Source organism: Hydra vulgaris, chromosome 05 (genome assembly GCF_038396675.1).
Source record: "Hydra vulgaris chromosome 05, alternate assembly HydraT2T_AEP".
NCBI lineage: Eukaryota > Metazoa > Cnidaria > Hydrozoa > Anthoathecata > Hydridae > Hydra > Hydra vulgaris.
Window position 1 is genome coordinate 12,272,501 of NC_088924.1, and position 12,500 is coordinate 12,285,000.

Consider the following 12,500-nt stretch of genomic DNA (forward strand, 5'->3'; position numbering starts at 1 on the left):
GTCTATTATGTAAATTTCAAATTAATTTATATCTTAAAACCTTGCCGGCCATAAAATCTTTTTAATAGAACTGTTATGTCACTTTGCGCATTGATCTTGACTTTTCACTTCAGAGTTATCAAGGAAGTCATTAATTGAGTCGAAGTATACTTATTGATTATGAGATTCCTTGTGTTAAAAACTTTTTGCTGGACTCAATGCATTTAGTTTTTTTAGGTGTAACAAAAAGATTACTCCATTTTCTGAAAGAAGGTCCAAGAGTTTGCAGACTCTCTCAGATGAAAACTAACGAAATATCTTGTCATCTGGAGCAATTAAAGTTACCAAGTGAATGTAATAGGCAGCCAAGATCTTTAAATGAGTTAAAAATGTGGAAAGCCACTGAGTTTAAATTTCTTTTGTACACTGGTCCAGCTGTTTTAAAAGGAATTCTTACAAGAGATAGCTATATAAATTTTCTTTCTTTTAGTATTGCAATAAGAATTATGTTCTACAAAAAGGTTGAAAGAAGAACCGCATTGTTACCATATGCAAAAGAGCTTCTGGAGTGGTTTGTTTTTAACGCAAAAGATTTTTATGGTCGAACTTTTTCAACATATAACACCCATTCCTTGATCCATATACATGAAGATGTCATGAATCATGGAGAAGATCTGATTTCAATGTCAGCTTTTAAGTTTGTAAACCATATGCAGGTTTTAAAGCATTTTATAAGAAATGCAAATACTCCACTTGTTCAAGTCATCAAAAGAAGTACAGAGTTAGAGAATGCAACCGAATTAATTAAACATAAACATATAAAAGATGAGATCTCAAGTATTAACAGAGATAGTTGGTTTTGTTTTAAAAATGGGAACTTAGTCAGTGTGATAGAAAAATTGGATATGAGTTGTATAATTGTAAAGTTGATAACAAAAGGTGTACAAGGTATCTTTTTCTTGAACCTTGTGACTCTAGACATTTGGGTATTTACGTTTTTGATAAAGATATTCGAATGACCAATATAATTATTTCTAAAAATGAAATTCTTCGGAAACTTGTCTGTTTTACTGGTAATCAAAGTTATGTTTTGATGCCTTATGTTCACAATATTAGATTTTAAGTTTGTTTGAATTTTTTTTTACTTATAGTTTTGACATATATATATATATATATATATATATATATATATATATATATATATATATATATATATATATATTTTCTTATATATATATACTTATATATATATACTTATATATATATTCTTATATATATATTCTTATATATATATTCTTATATATATAATATATATATATATATATATATATATATATATATATATATATATATATATATATTATATATATATTCTTATATATATATTCTTATATATATATTCTTATATATATATATATATATATATATATATATATATATATATATATATATATATATATATATATATATATATATATATATATATATATATATATATATATATATATATATATATATATATATATATATATATATATATTAGAGGGTATTCTTAAAGTTAAAGATTGTTTGTTTTAATTTATTTTTTTAGAGTTTTTTGTGAGCTGTTTTTATTTAACTTCAACATCTTTTTTGTTAATATTTTATTATGTAAAGTTTTACTTTTACTTATAGTTTGGTGATGTTATTATGGTTTTAAAATGATTTTATGTTTTTATTATCTATCATACAAAATTTTTTTAAACACTTCTTGGAACATAACAGTTATTAGGTCTTTCAATATTCTCTTTCTATTGCCTCCTTAAATTAGAGGTGTAACATATATGATCTTTTATTTATCTAGCCTATATAGATACCTAGATATGAGCCTAGATACAGATATACCAAATAATGTGTTTGCGTTTATCTTGTTAAGTTTTAATTGAAATTTAAAAAAATTTGGGACCACTCATAAAGAATGTCATGCAAAATGGGGAAGTAGTGGATCACGTTAAAAAGGTTTAGGGATACAGCGGAAGGCGTTTTTCAGAAAGGGTTTCACTTTATAGAATTTTTATTTATTATTTCAACATTTTAAACATGTGAAAAACTACGCTATGCTATGCATGTGTCTTAATGAAGTTATTGTTAGAGAATATTTTTATTTTATTTTTTAAAAGTGGGGCAACATCATGTTTGTTTGCACGTCAGACATTCAATGTGCATGTCTAAAGATGGATAAAATAAAGTATCATAATAACCCTTATTCTGCTAAGAAAAGGATATCATATCCAATACACCTCTGAAAAAGCTTTTTATATTGTACTTTTTACTTGTCATAGATTCAAGGGTTTTTTTCTTTTAGTCTATAATGTCGTATACAAGAGCTTGTTGGGTGGAAAATAAAAAAGATTTTGAGAGAGTAATTCCTTCAAGTTGGGTGGATACAACAAGAAAAGTTGTTTATTGGCCAAATGGTTTGCATGTAAAACGTGCATTTGAAAATTTAGAAACGCCTAAAACTGGATGAAAACAGTTCTCTCTAATCAAAGTGAAAATTAGCGGTATGTGTTAAATATTTTAAGTGATTTTATATGTTTTTATTGTAGTTATACCAGAGAAACTAAACTAATGTTGTATGCATACAGCATTATAACATTTTTAGTAATCAAGGATTTTTATTATGTTCAAAAATTGATCATGAAAATAAATAATAGCATATATACAATTAAATAAAATATAGCAATATACAATTAAATAAAATATATAGATATAAGATATAAGTTGGTTTACTTTTAAGTATTATATCACTAATACTTATAAGGTTGGGTTTAAACTCATTACCAGTGAATTTGATGTTTATGGAAGTTTTGAATCTTGTTAATTGGTAATAAATTATTCTTTTTATCAGTTTTTATTGCTATTTTTTAAGGTACAAAAGAAGACTGTGAAGGCTGCACAGATTACACGACCACCGAGGAAATAACGGAACCAGTGGAAATAATTTATTCTGATAAAGGTAAGTTGATGTACTATTGTATATATTTATTATTTATGTTAACATATGCAGCATAAAATGTACTTTTTGTTTGTATGTATATTTTATTTCCTGAGCTTTAACCAGGTACTTTTATTTACTTTTTAGGTATTTGCCTTTTCTGTAATGGTTTTTGTTAATATCTAATTTATTTTTTGCATTTTACCTTACAGGAAAAATCTTTCCAAATACACCTCCAACATTCCCAACATGTAAAGTCATTGCAACTGCCCCACCACCCCATTTACAATCCACTCCAGTTAGACCACCACCATCAAGATCAAATCATTCACAACCTGGTTTACATTCAAGATCACATTCAGGGTCAAACTTGCATTCACCAGCACATTCACCGTCAAGGTCACGATTACGGTCTAAGTCTCGTTCATGTTCAAGATCACGTTTTTAGTCGAAGCCTCGTTCACGATCAAGGTCAGGTTCACACTCGAAGTCTAATTCACATTCAAAGTCACATTTGCAGTTGAAGTCCCCATTAGGTTTGAAGTCTTGCTCACAGTCTAGGTCCCAATCACAATGTTCACGATCTCGATCAAACTCAGACTCAAGATCTTCTCATTCAAATTCAAATGTCTCCAGACTTGGGTTGGTTGCAGTATCACCAATTGTCTGTAAGTCTACCCCAATAAAAAGAAAAGATGCTGTGCATTTTAGACGGAAAGATTTTCCTATGGACGTTGGAGGTGAGAATTTTATTATTTTAGGATTTTGAAAAATAGTAAATCTTAATGGCTCGTATATTTTCATTATTGGGTAAATAATCACCTTTTCTCGTTTAGACTTTCAATACACTGTGATAAAATTGCTGACAAAACAGTTAGAAAACCACAATACAATACACCAACAGCGTGAAACAACAGTGGCTGGAATGAATTTAAGTAATCTTCCTGCTAAATTTCTCCAAGTTGATAAACTTTTGGATTTTGAAAAGGTCTTGATTAGTGATGAAGATCTGTCTAAGAAACTTGTAAATTATCATTTTAGTTGGGCATTAGATAAACGGTTTATCTAATGGTTTATCTATTGTTTCACATATCCAGTTATTATAAAAGAAAATGTACAATTATTTCAGATGAATGAGTTTATTTAAAGGATATGGTTATTGTTTTATTAGGAATAATTGTTTTTAAAAGTATTTACAAAGTTTTTAAATGTTTCTAAATTCTGCGCTCTTATTCCAATTAATTAATTTAATGAAGTTAATAACTTCAAAAATGTTTTTGTTATGTCTTTTCTATGTTAATATATATTAAAATTGTAACCCAATCTAATATTTACAGTAAAAGAAGTGTAAAGCCAAAGTAAGGCATAATATCAAAATTGTCTTTTTTTTAGATTGCTCGTCTTTCAAAAACTGGTGGAATTACTTTGAAAGAAAATATTAAAAACATCCTAGAAAGGTAATATTGTGATGTTTTTGTGTTGAATCAAAAATAAATTTAATGTCAAACACCAAATTTTGTATTAACCGTAGAATTACTTTCAATTTAGTAAAATACTATTTGTATTGTTAAATATTGTTAGAAGACGAATTGTTTTCAATTATTTCAAATCTTGATTAAGTTGATTACAAAAGGTGATGATCCCAGTAATTTGTTACTTTCCTATGCGGTGTAGTAGGCCAGAATAATGTAAAGTTTACACTATGCTGGGGCTATAATTTTACATTACAATAACATTATTTATTAATATTAGTGTATTCTACAATGTTCTTAAAGAACAGAGCAGTAATAAATTATTAAAAACATTTATCTTTCTTTAACAAATGATTTCGGCTTCGAAAGGCTTTTCCGTAAGCCTAAAGGCTTTATATATATATATATATATATATATATATATATATATATATATATATATATATATATATATATATATATATATATATTTATATATATATATATATATATATATATATATATATATATATATATATATATATATATATATATATGTATATATATATATATATATATATATATATATATATATATATATATACATATACATATACATATACATATAGATATAGATATAGATATAGATATAGATATAGATATATGTATATGTATATATATATATATATATATATATATATATATATATATATATATATATATATATATATATATATATATATATATATATATATATATTTATTTATTTATTATTTTGTTATTATAGCCTGATGTCACAAAAAGTTATGGCTTGTTTCAACATGAAAGGAACAAACCGCCATGAAAGAAAATCAAACACACAAAATAAATTCAGTTTCGAAAAGTTAAAAGTTTACGAGCTTATCGTTGGTATTTTTTTCTTATTTTATTATAAAATGTTTACGTTAACAGATTGTTTAAACTCTCATTAGTTTATTGCTTACTTTATTTAATCCCCGAAATAACTTTTATATGGTTTTTTTATTTATACTTTTATACTGTCAACTTTCTATTTAGCGAGTGTCATGATGAAAAAAACAGAATCCACGGTAACCGATATCAAAGCGGAAGTGCAAAAAATTGTACGGTATGCTCCAAGCAAACTTGTTGTCGAGAAAGGTGGCCATTTACACAAAGATTCTATTTAAATATATATATTTGTTTTTTGTATTGAATGTTTGGTCGCCAGAAATATATGTTATATTTAATTATATGTATTAAATTATTTTAACATTGCTCTACGTCGAATGACATCGTATTTATTTCGGTTATCTAACGTCTTTGCGATGTTGGTTTGACATCGCTCTACGTCGAATAACATCGCATTTACGTCGGTAATCTGACATCTTTCCGATGGTTGGTTTGACATCGCTTAACGTTGAATTACATCGGAATGCTGACGTCGCCCGATGTCTTTTTTTCCGACGTCGCCCAACATTTCCATTCCCAAAATTAATCCGACGTCGATCCAACGTCGAGATTCGACGTCGCTCGACATTGTTCCGACGTCGAAATGCCCACTGGGTGAGCAATTAACTAGGAAGCTCACGCCTCCTTCCTTACCAATGTTGCTTTTCGGGCTAGAGCCCACGTCGAACTTCGGACTTCTTGGTTTTAAACCAAAACTCTAACCACTGCGCCAAGGCGCATAATATTTTAGTCAAATAATACAAAACTCGCTGTTCCTAAGCGAGTGTACGGAAAACAACGACGAAGGAAACTCAAAACTAAGAGAAACAGATTTGTTTTGTTGAGGTAAAACGAATATAAAATTAGCAGATATATTTAGAAGGTTTGCTGGCCAACTGTGACGATACATTAAAAATATCACTAAAACCGATTCCCAAAGATCCGTCACAAAATACTTGTCATTTTCTGCAATATATTTAGCATACATTACTAAACATGGTCCAGTTTTGCGATCTTGATTAAACTAATCAAAAACTCTGCTTGTAGCTTACTGTAAAGCATGTTGATTTATGATCCGCCCATAAAAGTTGATGGCTTCATCGGTTAAATCAATCAGAACTTGCTGTAAAGCAAACAAACAAAAAATCTTTTTTGAAAATAATGAAGATGCTAACTAAAAAATGTATTCGTCAAGCATGCGATGGAGCAAACGAAATGAGTGGTGTTTCTATTGGCCTGCAGATAAAAAAATAAAGAACATTTAACAAAAATGCAGAATACGCTATTTTAAATATCGATGAGGGCAATTTGTTTGAACTTGTCTTATAGCAAAGTCTAAAGTTAGACGTAAATTTAGTAAGATGCAATTTAGAGAAATAAAAGCGACGCTGCAGAAATTGCAAGAACTTGGAATGCTAAAATGAAAGCCCTGAGTTTCTAACCGAAAATGAAACACCGCTTTCATGAAATGATAAAAGATGATCAAGCATTACTATTCCATTCCAGTTAGACGAAAGCTTTAAAAACTAATTTAAAACAAAATACTTTGGAAATCCACAAATATTATCAACTTTAAAAGACGAATTCTTTTAAGAGAATTTAAAAAGTTGAAATAGCGGTGTTTTACTAATTTCCAATTTCATTCAATTAAAAAAAGACGGAAGTCACAGGAAATATCTTTTTATATCTGGAGCTAAAATTTTCTAGATACCCACTGCGTAAATCAGTTCGTTAACAAAAAGATCACAGAGGCTAAGATATAACGTGATGCGGGAAATAACTTTTAAGTGAAAAATAGCTTTCTGAATTGAATTTAATAATGTGGTAAAGCGAACTGGGCAAATTCAAGGAAAAAATTGATTTAATTCAAATGGAAACTTTTACACAATCTTAAGAATCATTTTGAATCAAAGCGACAATTATCGTAAATTTATACAGCTTGTTTTATAATATAAAGCGTCAGGAAATCGTGTTTACTGCTTTGCGTAAACACGATTGCTTTGTGGTTCTCAATCATGCAAATACATAGTAAAACACACGAATACATAATGAAAAATTACTTAAGGAAAAACTTTTTTTTTTTTTCTTTCTGCGACTTCTCTCTGTCTTCTTCGGTTAAATTGAATTTCCCCAAAAAGTTGACATACAGAACCAAAAGTGCGCCGATATAAAGTAACAAAAAAAGTTGTACTGATGAAAAAATATTATTAAAGTAACTATTATCTACATGTTAAACTTGTTAAAAAAATCTTGTAATGCTCTAAAATTTTATATTTATAGATTACACGAAAACGGCTTTTTATCGAGACCGACCGGCGATTTTATCCATTCAATTGCCTGTTGGGCAGTGACAAAGTAAACGTCGCTGAACTTTCGAACATCGTTCATGAACCTTATGACAGCTAAAAAAAAAAAGAAAATGTTTTCTTAAATAATTAAAAATCAAATTGCAAGAAAACGCTAACGTTTCTATTCATTATAAGATAAATCTAAATATCCATAATTTTTAATACCATCTTTATGGTAAGGTGCATTATCAAACCAAGTCGAATGGCCGAACATGGGGAAAGGTTGCTTATTATCCTCGTAGTGAAGCTTAAAGTTGGTCATTAACATGTTATACGTGCTTTCTTCAGTTTCTAAGTTTGTACATTCATCGAGCATTGTACCAAACGTGGTAGCTGATTCGTCGCATTGCAATGTAACCAACGGGATTTCCCATACTCCAGGGTACGTAACTAAATGAAAAGTATAAAATTTATACGCATCAGAATACGATAACTCAAACAAAAAGTAAAACATGAGCACACAACGAAATAAAAATTCAAACATAAGAACTCAATAAAACAAAAAGTAATACACGATAACTAAAAAATTAAGAGTGACGCACGATAACTCAATAACAAAAAGTAATACACGATGACTCAATAAAAATAACGCTATAACATATGCAAAGTTATTACGTGTTGGGCAGTTAGCCATGTAGCACGGCAAAGAAGGTAAGTAGTCCAATGTATATGGCCACCATCGTGTACCCGGAATGGTTCCCAACGAACTGTCATACAAAAACTGATTTTCAGCTAACACTTTAAACGTGTTTTCTTGGCTTGCAAGAAACGGAGTTCTCCATCCGAGTGTAGTTGTTCCGACTTCTTGCTGAATAGTATTTTTTTGTGTTAAAATCTCCATTTGCAGGTCTTCTAATACTGCCTTTGAATAAAATAAAACGAATAAAATAAAACTTGCTAACAAGTAAAAGACACTAACTTTTGTTTGTAATCTTTTTACTAAAAAATAAAAAAGCTCTCAATACGGTCACTTGATCTTCAAACGATGTATTCACGTGAAAAAATAGTCAAAAACGGAAAAATTAATGTATTTGTGAAACTTACTGTTTTACTCCACCATTCTTCCGGTAATTTGTGAGTTGCCGAATGATCTGCTATCTCATGGCCTATAAAGTATAAGAGTATCCTTAAGTACAACGTAGTTATTGTGGACTAAGAAAAAAGAAGACGAAAAAGTGCAGATCGTAGCGCTCAAGTAGGTGTGCATTTTAAATTCAAAATAAAATTGATTTGAGTGGTATGCAAAAGCTTCCGTTTAAACACAATATTTAATATTGTGTTTAAACGGAAGCTTTGTATACTACTATATAATTTGGTATGCAAAGCTTCCGTTTTATACAAATATGATGCTTAAATAAGGACGCGATAAAGTAGGAAAAGCTTCTCTAACTTTATTTAACTTTATATAAAAAACTAACCTCATAACAAAACGTTATTTATTGTTTGCGGATACTTTAAACGTTTATCTGTTTTTTTTACCTATTATTTTTAACGCGGAATTTTCACGAATTATGAGCGTGAAGTACTTATTTTCAAAACTGTAAAGTTTACTTACCGCTCTGTTGCAACTTCTTTACGTAAGCGTAGTCGGAATTATCACCAGATACGAAAAAAGTTGCTTTGATTGGACAACCATTAAAGTTAGTCGAACCATTAAGTAACTCAGTGTAAAGCTGATATTTTTCTGGTGTAACTCCGTCATCCATGGTTAATAAGATCATTTGTGGGGTGTTAACTTTTGACAATCCGCCAGGTATATCTGTTCCCGCGCATCTACATGACGGTAAACGACAGTTGGTAACATTGCAAGTTGATACCGATTCAGGTGACTCTGGTAAAACAAGATTTGTTGAGATTAAATCGGCTTGGGTCGAGGCTGTAAAAAGTTCCGTCATCATGGGTTCATTCGACGAGAATAGAGACTGAGCGGTTTCGACCGAAAAACTTTCCGTTGCAACATTTTCTAGAAGCATTGTGTTTGTAGTATCAAACGTTGTAGGCAGTGGTGTTTCAACGATTGATGACTGGTTAAAGGTATTTTCAGATGCAGAATTTGGCTGAAGCAAAGCTGTAAAGTAAATGTTACATGTATCATGTTTATAAGTTTTGAACCTTAAACAAAATTGATAAATAAAAAAAAAAAATAAAAAAAAATAGAAGAATAAGATTTCATGAAGTTACTCTGTAAAGTATCTCTTTTGATTACGTTGGCAGACATCTGATGTGCTACTAACAAAAGTAGAACCATTTTCTTTGCCATTTCAACTTTCTCTAATAAACAAAATCAAAAAATTAAAAAAAAAAAGTACACACAACCGTCGCATCTTTGAACTTTTTATTTTTCTAAATAAAAATAATCACATAAAATCTTGTAACGTTTTTACCTTTTATGATCAGTGTTTATTCTTTGCTCTTTTTATGATGATATCATAAGTTTGAGTTTCAATTTATCAGAAAAAGAACGGAAACGGTTTTACTAAATACCTTATTTGACAGTCTTTAAACAGCCTTGTTTTTAAAAGCTACGACCCATTAAATGACTGAATGTAAAAGTCTGGACGCTTTTGATTTATTAGGGAAATCCGTCAATACGTTTACACTCTTTATGTTCAAAACAAGTTTTACTAGAATTTGATAATTACGAACTTAAGTGTAAACGTTATACTCTAACTTTTTCTCATAAGTGTGTTACGAACAGGAAACGTTAAAACTTTATTAATCGAAATGAGTTTAATTGGCAACATCGTTCATAGTTAAACTTTGCGCTGAGATTCGTTTTGTTGCATTGTTGTTTTTTGTTTTTATAAATAAATATGCTTTTTGCATTATGGACTTAACCATGTAAATAAAATAAATAAAAGTTTGCAACACTTTTGATGATCTAGACTCAAAACGTGTTGCTTGCAGAGATGATGAGGCGAGTATGTTTCTCTTTTGTTTATTTTACACTGATTAAACGGATTTTAAGCGGCATTGGCCTTATATTTAAAGCTCTATAAAATATATAAAACTTGTACAAAAATTATACAATTAATACAGAAACACTTTAAAAGTCTTAGTAATATTTTTTATACTATTTTTACTATACGTAATTGGTGACAACATAACTCTATTATTATTAGCGCAACAATAACTTCAAGCATGAATCCTACTTCATAAAAGAATTTCAAAGTTAATATTCATTTGCTTGTGTTTTCGTTTATTTCATTACCTTGTCTTTAATAACGTAGGCAGGTTTAATGTTATTTTTTATTGTAATTCGTGCCATTTTTTTTTTGTATTTCAGCGTCATGTACATTAATTTGTATATTTTCTTCAAATCAGCAATTATGATGGTCTCAAAACTCGTTACCACTGCTAGCAACACACTTTGAATCTAGGTTAACAAAAGTGTTTGGAATTTTCATTTGTATGGTTTTAATATTATAGCTAGATGTAAATGTTATTAAGTTGTCCTAAAACACATTTATGTTTTTTACTCTATGTTTATCAAGATTACTCACATGGAGTAACTTTGTAACATTGAAAACGTTCAATGTGCTATATTGCGAGTAAAAAAACTCATGACAAATGAAAATTGATATCAACGCACTTTGGTTTGATTGTAAGAACTTCAAATTATTATTTGTTGACGTATGAGAAAAATGAAGGACAAGGATGGATTAAAACGCTCTCTGAAAATTTAAAGGCTGACTTTTCTACTTCTACATATATTTAAACTAATAATCTACTTTATAAATGACTAATAATAATCATAGAAATGGTCACTAATGATGTAATTTAATTTATTAAATTACATCATTATTACACCATTGAAAACTATTTAAATTATTATGAAAATATTGAAAATACACTGTAGGTATCTTTATTGACCTTTTTGATACAGTAGATCACATATTATGGTATATGTATAAACGAAAAAACTCTAAAGTGGTTTGAAAGCTACATATCAAGCCGTAAACAATTTGTCTCTTGTAATGATGGTTATCAAAAAAATTTATTAAATATATCTTGCGGTGTTCCTCAAGGCTCTATATTGGGGAATTTAGAGCTGTAATTGCTAAAACTGTTCTACAATTTAATAATTTCAAACGCCTATAACTTTTTTAAAACTATTTGCAAGCTAATAACATTATAAACCTTACTTTCAATTAGGTAAAAGGAAATTGTATGTATAAATTTGTCCTATGCTACACAATTTTTATAAACACAATGCAATAAAGTTAAACACCGCCGATTCGGTTCGTTAAGTCCGCAAAAAATCAGACTGACTTATTTTGCGGATTAAAACAGTCCGATCGTTAAATATTTTACCAGGGTTGTTAAGACATTATATGTCTGGCAGATCTGTCGACATATTTTTAGACATATTTTCTGCCGACATAAAATATGTCCCACATATTTTCTATAGACATATTTTGACATAACTTTATAACTTTATGTCTGAATTATTTTCTGCTCACATAAAATATGTCAGACATATTTTCTATCGACATATTTTGACATAATTTTATGTCTGAATTATTATCTGCTGACATAAAATATGTCAGACATATTTTCTATTGACATATTTTGACATAATTTTATGTCTGACATATTATTTATATTTCAATCTAACAAATTTATTGCGCATTTCAGCTTAATTTAAAGAGTAAAGTGAATATAGTCTAACAAATTTGTTGCTTTTTTGCAATCAGTTATGCTTTATAAAACTTTTATTTTATACCCTATAAGCAAACATCAGTTGTTTCATAAAGGTCTTCTTCTGCCCTTTTTAGCGATGCATCATATGATAGT

At 28.8% G+C, this 12,500-nt stretch overlaps 2 protein-coding genes across 7 annotated transcripts in view; one reads left to right on the forward strand and one right to left on the reverse strand.

Annotated features, from left to right (window-relative positions):
- Positions 1-5,655, forward strand: part of LOC136080575 (uncharacterized) — a 10,733-nt gene extending 5,078 nt beyond the window's left edge. The window contains exons 2-8 of one of the 5 annotated variants that reach the window (XR_010638541.1): positions 2,324-2,522; positions 2,891-2,977; positions 3,169-3,696; positions 3,793-4,111; positions 4,349-4,413; positions 5,195-5,316; positions 5,464-5,655. Coding sequence is in view for 2 of the 5 variants with exons in the window: in XM_065797388.1 (XP_065653460.1) it covers positions 3,684-3,696; positions 3,793-3,980; positions 4,349-4,413; positions 5,195-5,316; positions 5,464-5,594 (519 nt within the window). In the remaining 3 variants the exon portion in view is untranslated. The remainder of the gene's footprint in view (positions 1-2,323; positions 2,523-2,890; positions 2,978-3,168; positions 3,697-3,792; positions 4,112-4,348; positions 4,414-5,194; positions 5,317-5,463) is intronic. The other 4 variants (XR_010638542.1, XR_010638543.1, XM_065797388.1 and 1 more) reach the window with 4 other exon arrangements.
- Positions 5,656-7,540: 1,885 nt separating this feature from the next.
- The window catches only part of LOC136080576 (chitin deacetylase 8-like), a 5,604-nt gene continuing 644 nt past the window's right edge, over positions 7,541-12,500 (reverse strand). The window contains exons 1-7 of one of the 2 annotated variants that reach the window (XM_065797390.1): positions 10,088-10,539; positions 9,885-9,974; positions 9,259-9,771; positions 8,748-8,809; positions 8,319-8,565; positions 7,869-8,093; positions 7,541-7,757 (exon numbers count right to left, since the gene is read on the reverse strand). In XM_065797390.1, the coding sequence (XP_065653462.1) occupies positions 7,630-7,757; positions 7,869-8,093; positions 8,319-8,565; positions 8,748-8,809; positions 9,259-9,771; positions 9,885-9,963 (1,254 nt within the window). In that variant the 5' untranslated portion in view covers positions 9,964-9,974; positions 10,088-10,539 and the 3' untranslated portion in view covers positions 7,541-7,629. Of the gene's footprint in view, positions 7,758-7,868; positions 8,094-8,318; positions 8,566-8,747; positions 8,810-9,258; positions 9,772-9,884; positions 9,975-10,087; positions 10,540-12,500 lie in introns of those variants that run through there. The other variant, XM_065797391.1, reaches the window with a different exon arrangement.